The 21,360-nt window shown below is 48.9% G+C and overlaps 1 protein-coding gene across 4 annotated transcripts in view; it reads left to right on the top strand.

Moving 5' to 3' along the window:
* DIP2C (disco interacting protein 2 homolog C) overlaps positions 1–21,360 on the top strand; it is a 476,875-nt gene that overhangs the window by 281,267 nt on the left and 174,248 nt on the right. For all 4 annotated transcript variants that reach the window (XM_066585296.1, XM_066585294.1, XM_066585295.1 and 1 more), the window contains one exon: positions 21,163–21,273. In XM_066585296.1, coding sequence (XP_066441393.1) covers positions 21,163–21,273 — 111 coding nt within the window. The remainder of the gene's footprint in view (positions 1–21,162; positions 21,274–21,360) is intronic.

Below are 21,360 nucleotides of genomic sequence, written 5' to 3'. Positions count from 1 at the left end.
CCTACTGTTGCCTTGTGGTATAATTCGAGGTCCGGAAGACCTGCCCCCCCCGGCCGTCCTGGGACGCGATAAGGTCTTATAACTTATTCTAGGTTTAAGGCCTCTCCAGAGAAATCTAGCTAAGGCCTTCTGCAGTTTGATGAAGAAGCTCTTAGGGATGTCATAGGGTACGGTCTGGAAGACATAGAGGATTCTTGGTAATATATTCATCTTAAGGGAGTTGATTCTCCCGAACCATGATAAATGTAACCTGGACCAGCCTTCCAGTTCTGTCTCAAATATAGATAATAATGGTTTAAAGTTTAAGTCAAAGGTATCTAACGGGTTGGCTGGGATATGTATACCTAAGTATTTTAATGCGTCGTCCCTCCATTTAAAGGGTAGGGACTAGAGATGAGCGAACACCAAAATGTTCGGGTGTTCGTTATTCGTAACGAACTTCCCGTGATGCTCGAGGGTTCGTTTCGAACAACGAACCCCATTGAAGTCAATGGGCGACCAGAACATTTTTGTATTTCGCCGATGCTCGCTAAGGTTTTCATGTGTGAAAATCTGGGCAATTCAGGAAAGTGATGGGAATGACACAGTGACGGATAGGGCAGGCGAGGGGCTACATGTTGGGCTGCATCCTAAGTTCACAGGTCCCACTATTAAGCCACAATAGCGGCAAGAGTGGGCCCCCCCCCCCCCTCCCAACAACTTTTACTTCTGAAAAGCGCTCATTAGCATGGCATACCTTTGCTAAGCACCACACTACCTCCAACAAAGCACAATCACTGCCTGCATGACACTCCACTGACACTTCTCCTGGGTTACATGCTGACCAACCTCCCCCCCTCCCCCCCACAGCGCACACCAAAGTGTCCCTGGGCAGCCTTCAGCTGCCCTCATGCCACACCACGCTCATGTCTATTTAGAATTGCGTCTGCCATGACGAGGGACCGCAGGCACACACTGCAGAGGTTGGCACGGCTAGGCAGCGACCCTCTTTAAAAGTGGCGGAGCGATAGCCCACAATGCTGTACAGAAGCAATGAGACATAGAATCCTGTGCCACCGCCATCAGGAGCTGCACACGTGGGCATAGCAATGGGGAACCTATGTGCCACACACTATTCATTCTGTCAAGGTGTCTGCATGCCCCAGTCAGACCGGGCTTTTTAATTCATAGACACAGGCAGGTACAACTCCCTATTGTGAAGTCCCTGTCGACCCACAGCATGGGTGGCTCCCTGGAACCCACCGGCGGTACACAGAAATATCCCATTGCATTGCCCAACACAGCTGAGGTAGTAATGTCGTGCTTAATGCAGGTGGGCTTCGGCCCACACTGCATGCCCCAGTCTGACTGGGGTTCTTTATAAGTGTACAGATGTAGTAAAAACTCCGTGTGCACCTACAGCATGGGTGGGTGCCAGGAAGCCACCGGCGGTACATAGAAATATCCCATTGCATTGCCCAACACAGCTGAGGTAGTAATGTTGTGCTTAACCCTTTCCAATCCAATTTGTATATGGTTTTCCTAGGGGGCTTACTCTTTTTCTGCCGTTATACAACGGCGCTATATGCTGGCTAAAGCCAGTACTGCATGAGCTGACACGTAGGATAGGCTCCGACAGCAGAGAGGCTGGCAATATACAGTAAGAGAACCCCGACGGACGTCTACCAACAACGGAGCTGTACAGCCTTAAACCCTAATGTCTTCACAGGTCACACAGTGGACTGGAAAGGGTTAATGCAGGTGGGTTTCGGCCCACACTGCATGCCCCAGTCAGACTGGGTTTCTTTATAAGTGGAAACAGATGCATTTATAATTCCCTGTGGACCCACTGCCTGGGTGGGTGCCAGGAAGCCACCGGCGGTACATAGAAATATCCCATTGCATTGCCCAACACAGCTGAGGTAGTAATGTTGTGCGTAATACAGGTGGGCTTCGGCCCACACTGCATGCCCCAGTCAGACGGGTTCTTTAGAAGTGTACAGATGTATTAAAAACTCAGTGTGCACCTACAGCATGGGTGGCTCCCTGGAACCCACCGGCGGTACACAAAAATATCCCATTGCATTGCCCAACACAGCTGAGGTAGTAATGTCGTGCTTAATGCAGGTGGGCTTCGGCCCACACTGCATGCCCCAGTCAGACTGGGGTTCTTTACAAGTGGACACATGTAGGTTAAACTCCCTGTGGACCCACTGCCTGGGTGGGTGCCAGGAAGCCACCGGCGGTACATAGAAATATCCCATTGCATTGCCCAACACAGCTGAGGTAGTAATGTTGTGCGTAATACAGGTGGGCTTCGGCCCACACTGCATGCCCCAGTCAGACTGGGGTTCTTTAGAAGTGTACAGATGTATTAAAAACTCCGTGTGCACCTACAGCATGGGTGGCTCCCTGGAACCCACCGGCGGTACACAAAAATATCCCATTGCATTGCCCAACACAGCTGAGGTAACGTCAGCTGTAATGCAGGTGGGCTAAAAATTAATTTGATTACACTGTAGGCGAGGGCCCACAAAAATTGCTGTATCAACAGTACTAATGTACATCCCAAAAATTGGCCATGGCCAGCCAAGAGGGCAGGTGAAACCCATTAATCGCTTTGGTTAATGTGGCTTAAGTGGTAACTAGGCCTGGAGGCAGCCCAGTGTAACGAAAAATTGGTTCAAGTTAAAGTTCCAACGCTTTTAAGCGCATTGAAACTTTTAAAAATTGTTCTGAAAAATTATTTGACTGAGCCTTGTGGCCCTAAGAAAAATTGCCCGTTCAGCGTGATTACGTGAGGTTTCAGGAGGAGGAGCAGGAGGAGGAGGAGGAGGAATATTAGACACAGATTGATGAAGCAGAAATGTCCCCGTTTTGGATGGTGAGAGAGAACGTAGCTTCCATCCGCGGGTGCAGCCTACGTATTGCTTACGTATCGCTGCTGTCCGCTGGTGGAGAACAGAAGTCTGGGGAAATCCAGCCTTTGTTCATCTTGATGAGTGTTAGCCTGTCGGCACTGTCGGTTGACAAGCGGCTACGCTTATCTGTGATGATTCCCCCAGCCGCACTAAACACCCTCTCCGACAACACGCTAGCCGCAGGACAAGCAAGCACCTCCAGGGCATACAGCGCGAGTTCAGGCCACGTGTCCAGCTTCGACACCCAGTAGTTGTAGGGGGCAGAGGCGTCACCAAGGATGGTCGTGCGATCCGCTACGTACTCCCTCACCATCCTTTTACAGTGCTCCCGCCGACTCAGCCGTGACTGGGGAGCGGTGACACAGTCTTGGTGGGGAGCCATAAAGCTGGCCAGGCCCTTAAAGACTGTTGCACTGCCTGGGATGTACATGCTGCTCGATCTACGCACATCCCCTGCTACCTTGCCCTCGGTACTGCGCCTTCTGCCACTAGCGCTGTCGGCTGGGAATTTTACCATCAGCTTGTCCGCAAGGGTCCTGTGGTATAGCAACACTCTCGAACCCCTTTCCTCTTCGGGAATCAGAGTGGGCAGGTTCTCCTTATACCGTGGATCGAGCAGTGTGTACACCCAGTAATCCGTCGTGGCCAGAATGCGTGCAACGCGAGGGTCACGAGAAAGGCATCCTAACATGAAGTCAGCCATGTGTGCCAGGGTACCTGTACGCAACACATGGCTGTCTTCACTAGGAAGATCACTATCAGGATCCTCCTCCTCCTCCTCCTCCTCAGGCCATACACGCTGAAAGGATGACAGGCAATCAGCCGGTGTACCGTCAGCAGCGGCCCAAGCTGTCTCTTCCCCCTCATCCTCCTCATGCTCCTCCTCCTCCTCCTGTACGCGCTGAGAAATAGACAGGAGGGTGCCCTGACTATCCAGCGGCATACTGTCTTCCCCCTGCCCCCGTTTCCGAGCGCAAAGCAGCTGCCTTTATGGTTTGCAGGGAATTTCTCAAGATGCATAGCAGAGGAATGGTGACGCTAATGATTGTAGCATCGCCGCTCACCACCTGAGTAGACTCCTCAAAATTACCAAGGACATGGCAGATGTCTGCCAACCAGGCCCACTCTTCTGAAAGGAATTGAGGAGGCTGACTCCCACTGCGCCGCCCATGTTGGAGTTGGTATTCGACTATAGCTCTCCGTTGTTCATAGAGCCTGGCCAACATGTGGAGCGTAGAGTTCCACCGTGTGGGCACGTCGCACAGCAGTCGGTGCACTGGCAGCTTAAAGTGATGTTGCAGGGTGCGCAGGGTGGCAGCGTCCGTGTGGGACTTGCGGAAATGTGCGCAGAGCCGGCGCGCCTTTACGAGCAGGTCTGACAAGCGTGGGTAGCTTTTCAGAAAGCGCTGAACCACCAAATTAAAGACGTGGGCCAGGCATGGCACGTGCGTGAGGCTGCCGAGCTGCAGAGCCGCCACCAGGTTACGGCCATTGTCACACACGACCATGCCCGGTTGGAGGCTCAGCGGCGCAAGCCAGCGGTCGGTCTGCTGTGTCAGACCCTGCAGCAGTTCGTGGGCCGTGTGCCTCTTATCGCCTAAGCTGAGTAGTTTCAGCACGGCCTGCTGACGCTTGCCCACCGCTGTGCTGCCACACCGCGCGACACCGACTGCTGGCGACATGCTGCTGCTAACACATCTTGATTGTGAGACGGAGGAGGAGGAGGGTGCTTTAGTGGAGGAAGCATACACCTCCGCAGATACCAGCACCGAGCTGGGGCCCGCAATTCTGGGGGTGGGTAGGACGTGAGCGGTCCCAGGCTCTGACTCTGTCCCAGCCTCCACTAAATTCACCCAATGTGCCGTCAGGGAGATGTAGTGGCCCTGCCCGCCTGTGCTTGTCCACGTGTCCGTAGTTAAGTGGACCGTGGCAGTAACCGCGTTGGTGAGGGCGCGCACAATGTTGCGGGAGACGTGGTCGTGCAGGGCTGGGACGGCACATCGGGAAAAGTAGTGGCGACTGGGAACTGAGTAGCGCGGGGCCGCCGCCTCCATGATACTTTTGAAGGACTCCGTTTCCACAACCCTATACGGCAGCATCTCAAGGCTGATGAATTTTGCGATGCGGACGGTTAACGTTTGAGCGTGCGGGTGCGTGGCGGCGTACTTGCGCTTGCGCTCGAACACTTGCGCAAGCGACGGCTGAACGGTGCGCTGAACTACACTGCTGGATGGGGCCGAGGACAGCGGAGATGAGGGTGTGGGTGCAGGCCATGAGGCGGTAGTGCCTGTGTCCTGAGAGAGGGGTTGCATCTCAGTGGCAGGTTGGGGCACAGGGGGAGAGGCAGGGGTGCAAACCGGAGGCGGTGAACGGCCTTTGTCCCACCTTGCGGGGTGCTTGGCCATCATATGTCTGCGCATGGTGGTGGTGGTGAGGCTGTTGGTGTTGGCTCCCCGGCTGAGCTTTGCGCGACAAAGGTTGCACACCACTGTTCGTCGGTCGTCAGGCGTCTCTGTGAAAAACTGCCAGACCTTAGAGCACCTCGGCCTCCGCAGGGTGGCATGGCGCGAGGGGGCGCTTTGGGAAACACTTGGTGGATTATTCGGTCTGGCCCTGCCTCTACCCCTGGCCACTGCACTGCCTCTTGCAACCTGCCCTGCTGATGCCCTTGACTCCCCCTCTGAAGACCTGTCCTCCTGAGTAAGCGTTGCACACCAGGTGGGGTCAGTCACCTCATCGTCCTGCTGCTCTTCCTCCGAATCCTCTGTGCGCTGCTCCCTGGGACTTACTGCCCTTACTACTACCTCACTGCAAGACAACTGTGTCTGATCGTCATCGTCCTCCTCACCCACAGAAAGTTGTTGAGACAGTTGGCGGAAGTCCCCAGCCTCTTCCCCCGGACCCCGGGAACTTTCGAATGGTTGGGCATCAGTGACGATAAACTCCTCTGGTGGGAGAGGAACCGCTGCTGCCCAATCTAAGCAGGGGCCCGAGAACAGTTCCTGGGAGTGCTCCCGCTCTTGAGCAGGTGTTATTGTAGTGGAGTGAGGAGGCTGGGAGGAAGGAGGAGCAGCAGACAGAGGATTCGGATTGGCAGCAGTGGACGGCGCAGAACTGCGGGTAGACGATAGGTTGCTCGAAGCACTTTCTGCCATCCAGGACAGGACCTGCTCACACTGCTCATTTTCTAATAACCGTCTCCCGCGTGGACCCATTAATTGGGCGATGAATGTGGGGACGCCAGAAACGTGCCTCTCTCCTAATCGCGCAGCAGTCGGCTGCGACACACCTGGATCAGGAGCTTGGCCTGTGCCCACACCCTGACTTGGCCCTCCGCGTCCTCGGCCGCGTCCACGTCCTCTAGGCCTACCCCTACCCCTCAGCATGCTGTATTACCAGTGATTTGATTTCACAGGCAGGAAATAAATTGGCGCAAGACTGCAGGCCAAATATAATTTTTGCCCTTTTTGGAAAACGAAAGGCCCCACTGCCTCTAGTGAATGAATTATCTAAGTTTAATAACTGTGCTGTGTCCCTGCTTATGTGTCACAGAACGTGAGGGTAGCAGAGTTATTATAACTCTGGCAGAGCAGGTATTTTTTTTCCCAATTAAGGAAAGCAAATGGCAAAGCCAGCAGTAAAGCGTAGCTGGGTGCGTATGATTTAGCACTGTTCTTCACGCAGCTCACACGTCTCCACCGCCCGTAAGGACGGACAGAGGCTGGACAAATAGATTTGTTTTCAGTTTTTTCCCACCAAAAGGCAGCACTGCGTATATTCTATGAACATGAGAAGTTTAATAACTGTGCTGTGTCCCTGCTTATGTGTCACAGAACGTGAGGGTAGCAGAGTTATTATAACTCTGGCAGAGCAGGTATTTTTTTTCCCAATTAAGGAAAGCAAATGGCGAAGCCAGCAGTAAAGCGTAGCTGGGTGCGTATGATTTAGCACTGTTTTTCACGCAGCTTACACGTGTCCACAGGCGTTAGGACGGACAGAGGCTGGACAAATAGATTTGTTTTCACTTGTTTTTCCACCAAAAGGCAGCACTGCGTATATTCTATGAATAATAACTGTGTTGTGGCCCTGCCTATACAATTCTTTCCCTGCAGTATCAATGGAGGGTGGAATGCTCTGCAGAGGCGATTTTGAGAAGCCCAAAAAAAATGCAGCACAGCTAACAGCAGCCTGGACAGTACTGCACACGGATAAATATGGCCCTAGAAAGGACCGTTGAGGTTCTTGAAGGCTACACTCACTCCTAACACTCTCCCTGCCTATGCAGCACTTCTGTCCCTAATGCCAGGTGCAACGGTCTGCAGAGGCGATTTTGAGAAAAAAAAAATGCCACTGCTAACAGCAGCCAACACACAGCTATCAGTGGCCCTAATAAGGACCTTTGGGGGGTCTTGAAGCCTACACTAACTACCAATTCTTTCCCTACAGCAGCTCCGGTATAAACAGCACTGTCCCTCATCTAACTCACACCGCATCTGAGGCGAGCCGCTGGAGGGGCCGACTTTTATATTAGGCGAACACCTGATCTCGCCAGCCACTCACAGCAGGGGGGTGGTATAGGGCTTAAACGTTGCAGGGGGAAGTTGTAATGCCTTCCCTGTCTTTCAATTGGCCAGAAAAGCGCGCTAACGTCTCAGGGAAGGAAGTGAAAGTAACCAGAACACCGCATGGTGTTCGTTACGAATAACGAACATCCCGAACACCCTAATATTCGCACGAATATCAAGCTCGGACGAACGCGTTCGCTCATCTCTAGTAGGGACTTACTTAGCCGGGTGGCCTCTGCGGTTGTTAGGGATATATTTAGTATCTCAGATTTTTGGGGGTTCATTTTAAATTTACTGAGTTTCCCGTACCTTGCTAGTTCTGCAATGATTTCAGGCAGTAAGGTGTCAGGGCGCGTTACATATAGTAGCAGGTCGTCTGCAAAAATAGATAATTTAAGTTCCTCTCTATTCCCCGCCATCCCCTTGATGTCGGGGTTCTTCCTCAACGCCGTTGCCAAGGGCTCCATCGCCAAGATGTATAAGAGTGGGGAGAGGGGGCAGCCCTGCCTGGTGCCGTTCCGGATCTGAAGAGGTGCAGACAGTAGGCCGTTGACCCTGATCCTCGCTGAGGGCGCGCTGTATAGGGACATTATCCAAGAAAGGACCCGCTGGCCCAGACCCACCTCCCTCAGCGTCTGCTCCAAGAAGGACCATCTCACCCTGTCAAACACCTTCTCAGCGTCTATCGCGATAAGGCACAGGGGGGTGCCTAAGTCTCGAGCTTTATTGATCAAGGATGTTGTTTTGATCGCATTGTCCCTGGCTTCTCTGCCAGGGACAAATCCGACTTCATCTACATGGATGAGCGATGGGATGAGGGGATTTAGTCTGTTTGCCAGGATTTTTGCAAATATTTTAAGATCGCTGTTTATGAGGGAGATGGGTCTGTAGTTTTTGCAGTAGCGAGGGTCCTTCCCGGGTTTCAGGATTACTGCAATGTTGGCCTGCAGGGCCTGGGGGGGAATGGGCGACCCTGAGATACTGCGTTAAAGGCTGCTAGCATGATCTCAGACAACTTGCTTCCGTAGGTTTTATAAAATCTAGGTGTGAACCCGTCTGGGCCTGGGCTTTTCCCCAGTTTCAGGTCCTGTATCACCTGAGTCAGTTCCTGAGGTGAGAGGTCTTCTTCAAGTGCCTCTGCCTTAGGCTGCGGGATAGTTGTATGTGTATGCTGTTGTAGGTACTGAATAGTGCGTTCATTTTGGGAGTGTCCTTCTGTCTCCTCAGGGCAGGGGATATTATGTTTAATATGCTTTTATTAGGACTTTTGTAGAAATTCTTTACATAAAAATAAACAATACAGACATAACAAGTAGCTAGTCTCGCAGGACTGCTCCATTAAACTAAGAGCTATAAAACTGTTCGATCATACCAAAGTCTATTGAAACTCACATATACTCGGTGCCTAGCTGGCGCCCCATCAGTAGTTATACATTTGACGTGGGTCTTTCCATAACCGGACCCGCCAATGTGCTTAGCCCTTGTAAACAAAAGAAAAAACAAAAAAAAAAAGGAAAACAAAGACAAAACACCACAGATTGAGTAGTTAAGACCACAAAAAAAAAAGGAAGAAAAAGCACCAAAAAGAAAAAACACAGGAGCGTACAGACCTAGAATACAAGCAGATGGGAAGGGAGATAGTATGGGGGATAAGGGGGAGAGAGGAAAGAGAAAAAAACATTAATAAATAATGATAAAAATAAAAGGGGGGTGGGGGGAGTTACCAAGGGTAGGTAACCAAACAAGCAGGGAGGTGGCCCTTACGTGGCATGCAGGATAAATGTATGACCACTCTACTCCAATCAGCTGTCAATCCAGGAACCGTGTTTGCGGCCTGACTTCGTGGGAGCCCTGGGGAAGCTTGTCTCCTCACCACCCTGTGATATTCTGAAACTCCGCTGAGTCGCGAAATTCGTTCCATATTGACCAGGCCCGCCTGCCTGGGCTCTCGACACCAGAGCCCTCATCTCCCAATTCCTCCATGTACATTAGCTGATTCAGCTCTTGTATAAATTCCAGAATCGAGGGGGTGATGCCGCTTCGCTAATGGCGTGGAATAACGGCCCTGGCTGCAGTGAGGAAATGACGTAGGAGACCCTTCTTGATCGTAGCAAAGGGACCAGGAATAACAGAGAGCAGCGCCAGTTGTGGGGTGACCTCCACCGTGCTGTGGGACACCCCCTCAAACAGTTCAAAAACGGTCCTCCAAAAGGACTGGATGGGCGGGCACTCCCACCAGATGTGCAGCATGGTTCCACGCGCGAACCCGCATCTCCAGCAAGTGTCTGGCACTGATGGGAATATGCGATGGAGCAGATCTGGGCATCTATACCACCTGGAGAGTAGCTTGAAGTTTTTCTCTTGCGCCACACAGACCAGGGGTAGTTTGTGAGCAAACGTGAATGCTCTCTCCCAATCAGAGCCCTGCAGCTCCAGTGACAGGTCCCTCTCCCACCCCTTGGTGTATTGGGGAAGACCCTGGGTGAGCTTCCCTAGTATAATGCCGTGGATCCTTGAGAGAGCACGGGTGGGGGGGGTAGTTTGTAGAAACAATTTTTCAATGGGTTCCATGGGATCCCGGAGGCGACACGACCCCATCCGAGTCCTCCAGAAGGAGGACAACTGGAGGTAGGGGATATTATATAGCTCGGAGTAATAGGCCCTAAAGGTCTCAAGGATCTTACTCGGGGTGTGGACCTCCGCTCCCGAGGAGTCGAAGATAGACAAAACGTTTGTCTGTGGGGCTCGTGGGCGATGAGCTCCCGCTAGCCACCTCCCACTCTTATTGCCGTACTCGTAGCAGCCCGCCCGAAATTTGTCTCTAATGTGGAGAGTGTGCTGATCAAGTATGGCTAATATTTTGTGTCTAATGTTGGTTATTTCAGTTAGTAGAGCCGCCGATTTCTGGAGTTTGTTGGCTGTCTCGTGCGATTCTAGTTCCTGAAACAACTGTTTAAGTTTGTGAGATCTTTCCCGCTTGAGTCTCGAGCCGTGTGATATGAACACCCCTCTCAGGGTGCATTTCAATGCCTCCCACTTAATGGGTGCTGGGGTCGTGTCGAGTGAGTGTGTCTCTAGAAAGGTCTCTATTGTCCTAGTTATGTCGACCGAGCATGCGGTGTCTTTAAGTAGGTTGTCGTTCAATTTCCAGTTGTAACCTCTATATCCCTGCGTGATGGGGTTTAGTTCTCCCAGGATCGGGGCATGGTCAGACCAAATAAAGTGCCCTATGGAGCATTTGGGGGGTCCGTCAAGTAGTTTATGAGAAACGAAGATGTAATCAATTCTGTTGTACGTGTTGTGTACTCTCGAGTGGCAGCTAAAGTCTCTGTCGGCCGGGTGGAGTGATCTCCACAAGTCGACAAGATGTAAACTCACCAGCATCTTCTTAAGCTTCCGTATGGTCGAGTGCGAGACCGAGGAGCGCCCGGAGGAGGTATCCTGATGCGGGTCCATGGGGGTGTTGAAGTCGCCTCCTGCTATAATCAACGTGTTTTCGGCGAACTTCGACAGTCTTTCGAGAGCCCTGGAGCCGAAGGACGCCTGCCCCTGGTTGGGAAAGTAAAAGTTAGCGAGGGTATAAATTTCGCTTAGCAATTTTAGTTTTAGAAATATATATCTTCCCTCTTCCTCCTTTTCTGTTGCCAGGATCTGAGGCTTAAGGGATCTATGGAATGCTATGGATACTCCTCCTACTTTACGGTTTGGATGAGGGGCATGGTACCAGTATGGGTAGTATCGGTTATGACAACTAGGTATACTCGTGGCAGTAAAGTGGGTTTCCTGGAAAAAGGCTATTACGATTTTCTTTTTGTGGACGCTATATAAAATTTGACTCCTTTTACCAGGACTATTGAGGCCTCTAGCATTGTAAGAGCTTACTGTCAGTGACGCCATCTCTTGCCGTCTGGAGGGAGCATCGCCAGGGCCCACAAACAAGGAGTCCCCTGGTGTGGTGAAGGTAGACCTTGTGGGACAGGTGTTGGAGGGGGGAGAGATTAGAGGGGGGGGGGGAAGTAGGGTATAGAAAAATAGGCAAAACAGATGTAAACATGTTGAGGTGGGGTCTTAGGCCAGGGAGACCCCGCCTCGTTAAGTAACAATCAAGTAGCAAATAAGGCTACGGAGATAGATTAACAAAAGTTGCAGCAACCAGTGCTGCTGGCCTAGATTGGGGGAAACTGTACCAGAATATCAGGCTTCAGCTGCCCCCAAACCCCGGCGTTTGTAACAGAACCCAACGAAGGGTATATTTCGATAAAGGCATCCACGGGCATTGTCAATGGGAGCTCCGCCAGTTGCAGCTAGGCGGGCATCTCAAGAAAATGGGGTTGCGAGGAGGAGGGATTCTTCCTCCTAGGGTTAGTGCTTCCCTGTAGGGCCTGCCAGGTGCCAGGCTTCTCTCGGGGGCAACGGATCCGGGGCGCTCACTTTAGGCCAGTCGGGGATTGCAATCATAGGGAGTTCGAGCTTGGCCAGAAACTTTGGGAGGTCCCCGGGGCCTCTGAAGATGTCAGTGCTTCCTTCTTTTCCTGCTTGTAACTGGAAGGGGTAGCCCCAGCGGTATGGGATGTTCTTCTCTTTTAGTGCTGTTAGTACAGGGCGTAGTGCTCTTCGTAGCTGGAGGGTTCTTCTTGACAGGTCGGGGAGCACCAGGAGGGTATTGTCCTTGTATGTTAGAGGGCCTTTCTCTCTAATTTTCCGTATTAATTCCTCTTTTTCTTTATAAAAATGTATTCGGCAGATAACATCCCGCGGTCTGGCCGGGTCGGAGCTTTTTGGGCCTAGGGACCTGTGGATCCTGTCGATCTCTACCGGGTTGTCGCTGGATCGGTTGAGGATGCCGTTGAAACACTTTGTTGCCCACTTTTCCAGGCGGGCTGGTTCTACTTCCTCGCTTAGGCCGCGAATACGGACATTATTTCTTCTGTTGCGGTTTTCTATATCGTCTAATTGCGTTAATATATTAGCGATCTGTGAGGAGTGGTCTTGCAGAATATTATGGTGTTCGACCAGCTGCGTCTGGAGTTCGGTCTGTACTTCTTCTGAATCAGCGACCCTGTGCCCGATGTGCTTTATTTCGGTTTGCAGTGCTTCAATTGCTTGCGTTTGCGCGCTCGCTGCTTTTGTCAGCAGGGCGTCTATTTCATTTCTGGTGGGGATGCTTCTCAAGTGCGCTTTCCAATCCCACGAGTCGCTGTCGTCGTCATCTGCCTCTGAACCGTGTATTGAGGTATACTTGTGTGGCCATGATTTTTGCGGCTCTTTGAAGGTGTAGTTAGTGTTGGACTGTTAGTGTCTCTAGGGCTCCCGCAGGAGGTGTTTCTGGGGTCTTCTTGGGGCAGGGGTTCATAGGGGTTTTCCTTTCCTACGCTTGCTGCTGGTGGGGTAGGGGCTTCTCCCTCTTGGGCCTGCAGGTTCTGGTGCATTGTGTTATTCCCCTCCGTCTGCTGTGGATCAGGGCTCCTGTTCCCCAGGTCTGTGTCAGTGGGCACAGGATGCTGGTGCGCTCCATGGGTCCAGGTGGCCTCCCCTGCTTCCCTGCTTGCCCCCTTTCGGGTTGCTTTCTGTCCCAGGGGGTCTAGTGAGGTACCTTTGGTGTCTCTGGCTGCGGGTGGCCTCTTGGGAATGGCGCCAGCGGCGGTGGGCGGGGCCTGTCGCGGGACGCTTCTCAGCGTTTTGGGCTGCCGCTGTGGCTGTGGGGACGTGTCCCTTCGGTCCCGGGGGTCTGCTGGGCTCCTGCGGGTGCCCTGCGATGCGGCAGGTTGAAGAGGAATCTTCCCTGGGGCTCCGGTGCTGGACGGCGGTGAAGCTCCGCCCACCTTCCTGAGCGGCGGCGCCATCTTGGGTCTCTCAGGGGCTGCCGGCGGCTTCGGCAGGAGGCCGATATATGCGTCCAGGGGCCCCGAATCTTCTCCGGTAGTCGTCCCCCAGTCTCCCATCTTCTTTATGTGGCCCATCACCCGGATTGTGCACCCGTGGATGCGGTAGGAAACGCTTAGAAGCCGGGGTTCGGCGGGAGCCTTCTGCAGGTGCTGCCTACTGCCTCATAGCCTTGGCCACGCCCCTGTGTTCCTTTTTCTTACGTAGCCATTGACTTCTGTGGTAGTTTTAAACAACAGAAATTGGGCCCCTTACATTTTTTTCATGTGTGTGATAAACCGATTCCACTTGGACTACACTCGCACCTCTGTCGGTCTAATGGACTCCAATGGACATGTTTAGATTGTACGTTGAGAGCTTTAGTACATTAGGAAGTTGCATAACCGGATGACCCCTTTAATTATTTTACATAGCTGTGGAATGTCTTGGTTTCTAATTAAATATTTTAAAAATGATGGTGACAAAAAAAATCCCTTCAAAATCTATAAATTAGAAGATGACATCGAGGTCTCGGCACCGCTCCTTTTCCACACTTCCTCCAAAATGTCACTGCACTGTAAAGGCATAATTATGTTCTAACACACAGTAATTTCACAGCTCCATTCCCTGAAAGGGCAGGATTTACAAGGACTTACAGTGCAGATGGGATTCGTACAATCACATTGCCTGGTCTCTCTAGAATAAATATGCTGTAGCCATTTAACTCCCTTTTTTATGTTGTTTTCCACCCAATGTGGGAGTAAGACCGGCACAAACCTTTAATTTCTTTCTGAAAATACGATTCCAGAGACAGCTTTTTAATTACTGCTGTTTAAGTACAAATCGCTCATATTTGTGGGGCCACAATTACAAAGTACGGACTTGTATAGACTCAATACTTTATGCTACAGCAGAAGATGGAAAGTTTTTTTGTTGTAAACATTGGAGGATACATAATGTGGAATAATTATGGTGGAGTAACAAAGATGAAAATAACGGTATGTTTCAGTGTTGATGCAGCTATTTTGACTTTGTGACACATACAGTAGATACTAATATGGCTCCAAACAGAAAAATAACCCGTTTACATGTAGGACCATTTTTAAGAAAAATATTAGTGACACTAGAAATGTTACCATGTAGTTTTAAGTGAACCGAAACAGTTGAAGCCTGATTCAGGTCGAACATAGCTAAAAGTTCGGTTTGGCACAAATCCTAACCTGGGTCTTAGTTAAATGCACTAAAATTTCTTTGTTTTGCTCTACCTTTTCGTCTTGCTTTTTCTCTTGCTCTTCCTCTTTGGCTTGCTCTTCCCCTTTGGCATGCTCTTCCGCTTTGGCTTGCTCTTCCCCTTTGGCTTGCTCTTCCCCTTTGGCTTGCTCTTCCCCTTTGGCTTGCTCTTCCCCTTTGGCTTGCTCTTCCCCTTTGGCTTGCTCTTCCCCTTTGGCTTGCTCTTCCCCTTTGGCTTGCTCTTCCCCTTTGGCTTGCTCTTGCTCTTTGGCTTGCTCTTGCTCTTTGGCTTGCTCTTGCTCTTTGGCTTGCTCTTGCTCTTTGGCTTGCTCTTGCTCTTTGGCTTGCTCTTGCTCTTTGGCTTGCTCTTCCCCCTCTGGCTTGCTCTTCCCCCTCTGGCTTGCTCTTCCCCCTCTGGCTTGCTCTTCCCCCTCTGGCTTGCTCTTCCCCCTCTGGCTTGCTCTTCCCCCTCTGGCTTGCTCTTCCCCCTCTGGCTTGCTCTTCCCCCTCTGGCTTGCTCTTCCCCCTCTGGCTTGCTCTTCCCCCTCCGGCTTGCTCTTTCTCTTCCTCTTGTTACTTGTCCTGGTCTTCTTTGGCTTCCTTTTGTATTGTCTTTCATCTTCAGGTTCTTTTTCATCTTTAACTTGTTCTTTCTCTTTGTCTTGCTCTTTCTATTGCTGCTCCTCTTCATCTTGCTCCTTGTCCTCGTCGTCTTTGTCTTTCTTCTTCTTCGTCTTCTTTTTATCTTCTTTTTCATCTTTGGCTTCATCATCTGCTTCCTCTTCCTCGTTGGCTTCAGCTTCGTCTTCGTTTTCTTCACCTTTCTTTTTCAAACTAATTGGGATGGAACCAAACTTTGAAATGTTCACTTATCACTACTCGCCTATTGCGGTCGGGATTACACGATTCTCAAAATGCAAAAGGTGGAAATGAATCAGTTGAGCTGGTTGTGGTTTTTATCTGGTTGGGATGGTCCCTCAGAAGGCTTCGTAGAATGCACTAGAGGAGAAGACACTTGGATATTGGCGCATTCATGATAGGAATGTCAGAGATCCGTGGATGACAGGTGAGTATTTTTAATTAAAGACATAATTTATTAGGGAATGTATCACACATAATATAAGGCACAGACATTAATAAAGACAGTATTGGTGCTAAGATGGTGGGGCAAGGATCAGTTTACTCTAAAGGCCACCCACAATCTTGGTATAACACTATTGAAAATGATAAAATGTCATAAAATGCATATGGAAGGGCTTAAAAAACAATCCGTAGTAAAAAGGAAGTTAATGTAAGCATATTTGAATAAAAATGATATAAAAGAGAAGTTTTTTGGGTATCCCAGGAGGAATAAGAAAAATTGTTTAAAAAAATTAATGATCATTTAAAATATATTAAAATACATATATACATAGTTATAATTAAAATGCCCTTTGACTCGAAGGGACAGAAGCCTGGATGACTCAAACTTGTAAAGCAAAGTGCACCCTAGCGGCAATGTTATGGTTCGAAATGACACTGAATTATATGTAATACTAACCTGATGAAGGATCCTGTTCAGCACCAAAACACAGTGTTTCTGTTTCTTTAATAAAAAGAATACTTACCTGTAGAGATGAGCGAGTATACTCGCTAAGGCACATTACTCGAGCGAGTAGTGCCTTAGCCGAGTATCTCCCCGCTCGTCTCTAAAGATTCGGGGGCCGGTGGCGGGCGGGGAGCGGCGGGGGAGAGCGGGGAGGAACAGAGGGGAGATCTCTCTCTCCCTCTCTTCCTCCCACTCCCCGCCGCAACTCACCTGTCACCGGCGCCGGCCCCCGAATCTTTAGAGACGAGTGCGGAGATACTCGGCTAAGGCACTACTCGCTCGAGTAATGTGCCTTAGCGAGTATACTCGCTCATCTCTACTTACCTGCCATCCCTGGAACTTTGACATTTCTATCGTGCAAGTGCTGATACCCGAGTAGTTTCATCAATATTGCATTCTATGTTGGTATCTTGGAAGTGCTAAGACTGTTAAATTACTGTAAAAAAAATGTTATTTGTGCTGGAATGGTATAGAGAACAGATACAACAAAGCTCAGTATATTTTAGGCAGAAACATCGAATGCAGTGTTTGCTGGGAAGGCTGCATAGCCAAAAGAAAGTGCTTTAAAAGCACATATGAGAGGCAGAAATTTAAAGCTCTCTTCACATTCTGGCTTTAGTAAACAATTTGACTGTATTCTCCATAAGAGAACAATTATAGAGAACACTTTTTCTTACAATTCTGCGTTGGCCCATTTCTCTTTTATTCCTCCTGAAAATGTATGAGTAAATTACTAGAGATGAGCGAGCACCCAAATGCTCGGGTTCACGTTATTCGAGTCAAGCTTTTCGTAAAATTCGAGAACTCTACTTGAGTAACAAACCCCACTAACTACAATGGGAGACTCGAGCATTTTTGTATGTGGGACGCCGGGTGCCGAGCTTTTTTTCCCCCCTAGGTTCGTCTCTCGGTCACTCTCTCGGTCACTCTCTCGGTCACTCTCTCGGTCACTCTCTCGGTCACTCTCTCGGTCTCTCTCTCGGTCACTCTCTCGGTCTCTGTGTCTCGGTCTCTCTCTCTCTCTGCCTGACAGACCAAAAATTTGCCAATGAGACACGCTGCGTCACAGCAGGGAGGAGCCAAAACAGGCATGTCACAGCATGGAGGGGCCCAAAACTGGGTCGGGGTCGAACACGACTTGATGCTCATTCAAGTAACAAGCACCATCGAGTACGCTAATACTCGAACGAGCATCAAGCTCGGCAGAGTATGTTCGCTCAACTCTATAAATTAACAATTCTGTGTTACCATTTGTTTTGTCAATGAGTTGTGTCTATACATATTAAGTCATCACTGATTGGACATGGACAGTGAAAGGGTGTGAAGGAAGACACTCCAGTGGGATAAGACCAATAACTGAAGTGTGATTGTTCTCAGTGAGAGAAACTAAGTAATCTTGTAGATATGATACCTTTTTAATGGCTAACAAAAATACACGAGGTTACAGCGAGCTTTCAGGTCTTCTATCGATCCTTCATCAGGCTAAAATAAAACTGGTTTGGATGGGGCACATGTATAATATACAAATGCAGAGAGGACAGCCCTCGTGATTGAAATACAAATCTTCACACACACAAAGTTTAGACCGTTTTGCACTCAAAACGTAAAACAACAGACAGAGATAAGACACATCATAAAACTGTCACATGCCTGAGCTCAGTGGACTGATTAAGTATTTATCTCTTAGCTTAATTTGTTTGTTTTAAGTTTTTAATGCTAAACAGTCTTAAATTTCTGCATGTGAACATTTGTATTTCAATCAAAAGGGCTGTCCTCTCTGCATTTGTATATTATATATGTGCCCCATCCAAACCAGTTTCATTTTAGCCTGATTAAAGATCGATAGAAAACCCGAAAGCTTGCTGTAACATCATGTAATTTTGTTAGCCATTAAAAGGTATCATATCTACACGATTACTTGGTTTCTCTCACTGAGAACAATCACACTTTGCTCTACTGGCAAAAATGGTACCAACCCCCCTTTTCTTTGTTTTACCAATAAATGAGGAACGCACAATAAATGGCATATTCATGATTATACTCGGAGCGCATTCCCAGCATGCTTGAGGCATGGAAAACAGTCAGCAGGACTGTGTTGCTTGGCAGCGACTGCTGTCAGTTCTCTCCCTCCTGATTCTGGCTGGCTGTGCTCCGCCTCTTCCCTGACATCACTACCATCAATACTCACCCTGATAAGTATGCTCACTGGATTTGTGGGAATTAACCCTCTGAAGAATGCATGTGCTGAGTGCATTTATACAGGTCACAGAACTCCAAGGGTGTGTTTGCCTTCAGAGGGTTAATCCCCACAAGTCCAGAAAGCAGAATTGTCAGGAGGAGTGTTAATATAGGGAGCACAGACAGCTAGGAGTGGGGAGGACAGAGATGACAGCTATCACTACCTAGTACTACAGTACTGGTTTCTGTGTTTTTCACGCTTCCACTTGGAGTGCATTCAGAGTATAACAATGAATACACCGGACGAATTCCAGGATAAAATGCTCCAGAATTGTTTAACCACTTCAGGACCACCCATAGACTATAAACGTCCAGCCAGTCCTTACCTATCTCTACAGGCATGTTTTAAAACATCCTTGCAGAGAATCCCCATGGAACCTCCACTGTGCAGGAGCTCCGTGATCTGGGAATCTAATGACAGCTCAGATCATAGAGCTTTACCTGGAGACCAATCAGCTAGCCAGTCACAGCCATCACAGTGATAAAGCACTGCTGTGTCCTCCCCCTCCATCTCGGAAGTCAGGAAGCTCATCTCATAAAAATTGTTTTTGAGGGAAGAGCTTTACATATAAGGGATGAAGATTTCCTTTGCTGCATCTGTCACAGATGTGGCAGGTGCAGCAGGGAATTCTTTTTCCTCATGGGGATGAAGGAAACATCTGCCGCATGCGACAGATGTGTTCTTCATCCCTGCTGGGGTCACAGCAGCGGCTGAAAGGTAAGTATTTTTTCATTTATTATTTAAAAAAATTTTTTTTTACACTAAAATTCTTTTTTTTTTCAAGGCAGGGCTTATATGTAAAGCTCTTCCCTGAAAAACAATTCAGGGGTGCCGGCTGACCATTGTCTTCAATGGAGCTACTGGCAGCAGCCGCGGCTCCATTGAAGACAATGCGTGCATTCCCTATGGTGCACTCATGTCCTATCTTTACAGGCACGCACCTGTAAAACACCGACATGTGAACACACCATAGGGAATGCATTGCTTGTAATTGACGTGTGTTTTTGTGCTCTCATCTGAAGCCACCCTTAATCATCCCATGCCTATTAAAGGCCCTGAAGTACGATTGGTGCTTCCTCCCCTTGAGTTGCTACTTGGAAATGACTCTACCAGTCTATTATACAGTGTATATCACTCCTCAAAGAGGATTAAAAATGAGAATATACCCAGATGATAGCTGTCCCCGATGTCGGGAGCTGGGGGTGGGTCTTCTCCATTGTCTGTGGGACTGCCTTGTGATTCTGAATTTCTGAAACAGGATACACAGGTTCACCACCACACATCTGACCTCGGCTGGCCCCCGCAATCCTGTCTGGGCATTCTTTGGCTACATAGACCAAGATGAACAAAGATTTACACCAGGAAATCGAAAACTTCTACATACGGTAGCCATGGCCGGGGTCAAAACAATCCTGCAGACATGGATTGACACGAACCTACCTCCCTTTAAACTCTTTTTAGAGAAGCTCGCATTTCTCATGCAGGTTGACTGGGTAGAGGCCAGACAAAGCAGGAGAATAGGACTAAAAACTGGCAGTGGAGAAGGCGCAAGTAGGAAGTGACCAGAAGTGTGGAAAACTTCTCCTTTTATTTAAACTAGTATGTGATCAACTTATGAAAACGTGTTTCGGGGAAACCCCTTCATCAGTTCAGCTGGTGTTTAAAACATACAAGCAATTGGTGGGTCCCAAAAGTGTTAATAATGAGATCCTGTTTGCCTGTGTAGTGAGAGTCTGCCAGGGCAGGAGCAGGAGAACTTCACAGTCCACTATATTGTTCCTTTACCTCTAGAGCCACGCAAAGAGTGTAGCTCACTATGCTAAGGTTGACTTCTATGGTAGTGTTAGGGATAAATCCATGTTACGTTAATATGCTGTGGGGATCCAAATCAGAGGTGGTTATGGCGGCCACCGTGAGAAAGCAATAGACACAGGCATCACGGTCGTGTCTTAGAGCAATCTGTGTTTATTCTGTACATTGTCATTTCTTATACAAAAAATAGTAGGCGTATCAGTAGGCTAGTGTTACAGAGGTTGAACTGCTTTACAGAGGTCGACCTGTTTTACTGATAAATAATTGTGTCTTCTCTATAAACAATGCTTTATTTATTTGAATGTAGACTCCCTGTCTGGTATCCTTACAATCTACATTTTAATCACATGCCCTACCTAGACAGCAGTCAAGAACAAAGCATTCCACACAACCTTTTGATCAGTGTAACGAGATAAACAAGATCTTGGAGACACGATGGACATTTAAGATTACACCTCTACTTAATGTAATTAAGTACTAACCTAAATGTACAAGCATTTAATGTATACAATTCAGGCCTAAAGCCTCCGGAAACGTATATCACAGATGGATGAAATGTATACATATATAAGTTTTCATGTTCATAACCCTCACAGTAGTTACAGAAACAGTGTTGTGATGCCCGCTCAGCTGTTTCAGTAGGCCCCAACCACCCCTGGCCACCAGGTCGGGGCAGTGGTAGCCAGAACTAGAGATAGGTGCGGGTCCTGAGGTGATGCCCACATCTTTCAGACTTTCCCGTCGATATGCCATGAATGTCTTAGATGAGAATACCCCTTTAAGAGGCAAAAACTGCAACCAAGGAAATGTTTTCTGAGAAATCTCCATTTAATATTATTTTTCCTCTTTTGGCTATGTTTTCTGCTCTTTGTTTCTTGTATCACCCGTTCCATTACACTGAACCACAGATGATCCACTTGTTTCATTACTTGTATTCTTCGGTTAACAACGTGTTTGTTCTTGTAGGTGGCCCTCGTTTTTCCAAACAATGACCCTGCTGCGTTTATGGTAGCGTTTTATGGCTGTCTATTAGCTGAAGTAGTTCCAGTTCCCATTGAAGTGCCACTTACAAGGAAGGTGAGGCGCTGTGACCCCATTGCTGCCTGTTGTGCTTACAAAAATGGCCGTGTAATTAATACTGCTGAATCTCGAGCCGCGTTTTAT

Source organism: Eleutherodactylus coqui, chromosome 12, assembly GCF_035609145.1.
Source record: "Eleutherodactylus coqui strain aEleCoq1 chromosome 12, aEleCoq1.hap1, whole genome shotgun sequence".
NCBI classification, from domain to species: domain Eukaryota; kingdom Metazoa; phylum Chordata; class Amphibia; order Anura; family Eleutherodactylidae; genus Eleutherodactylus; species Eleutherodactylus coqui.
The sequence above is the reverse complement of the archived record's forward strand: the minus strand, read 5'-3'. Positions and strand labels throughout refer to the sequence as shown.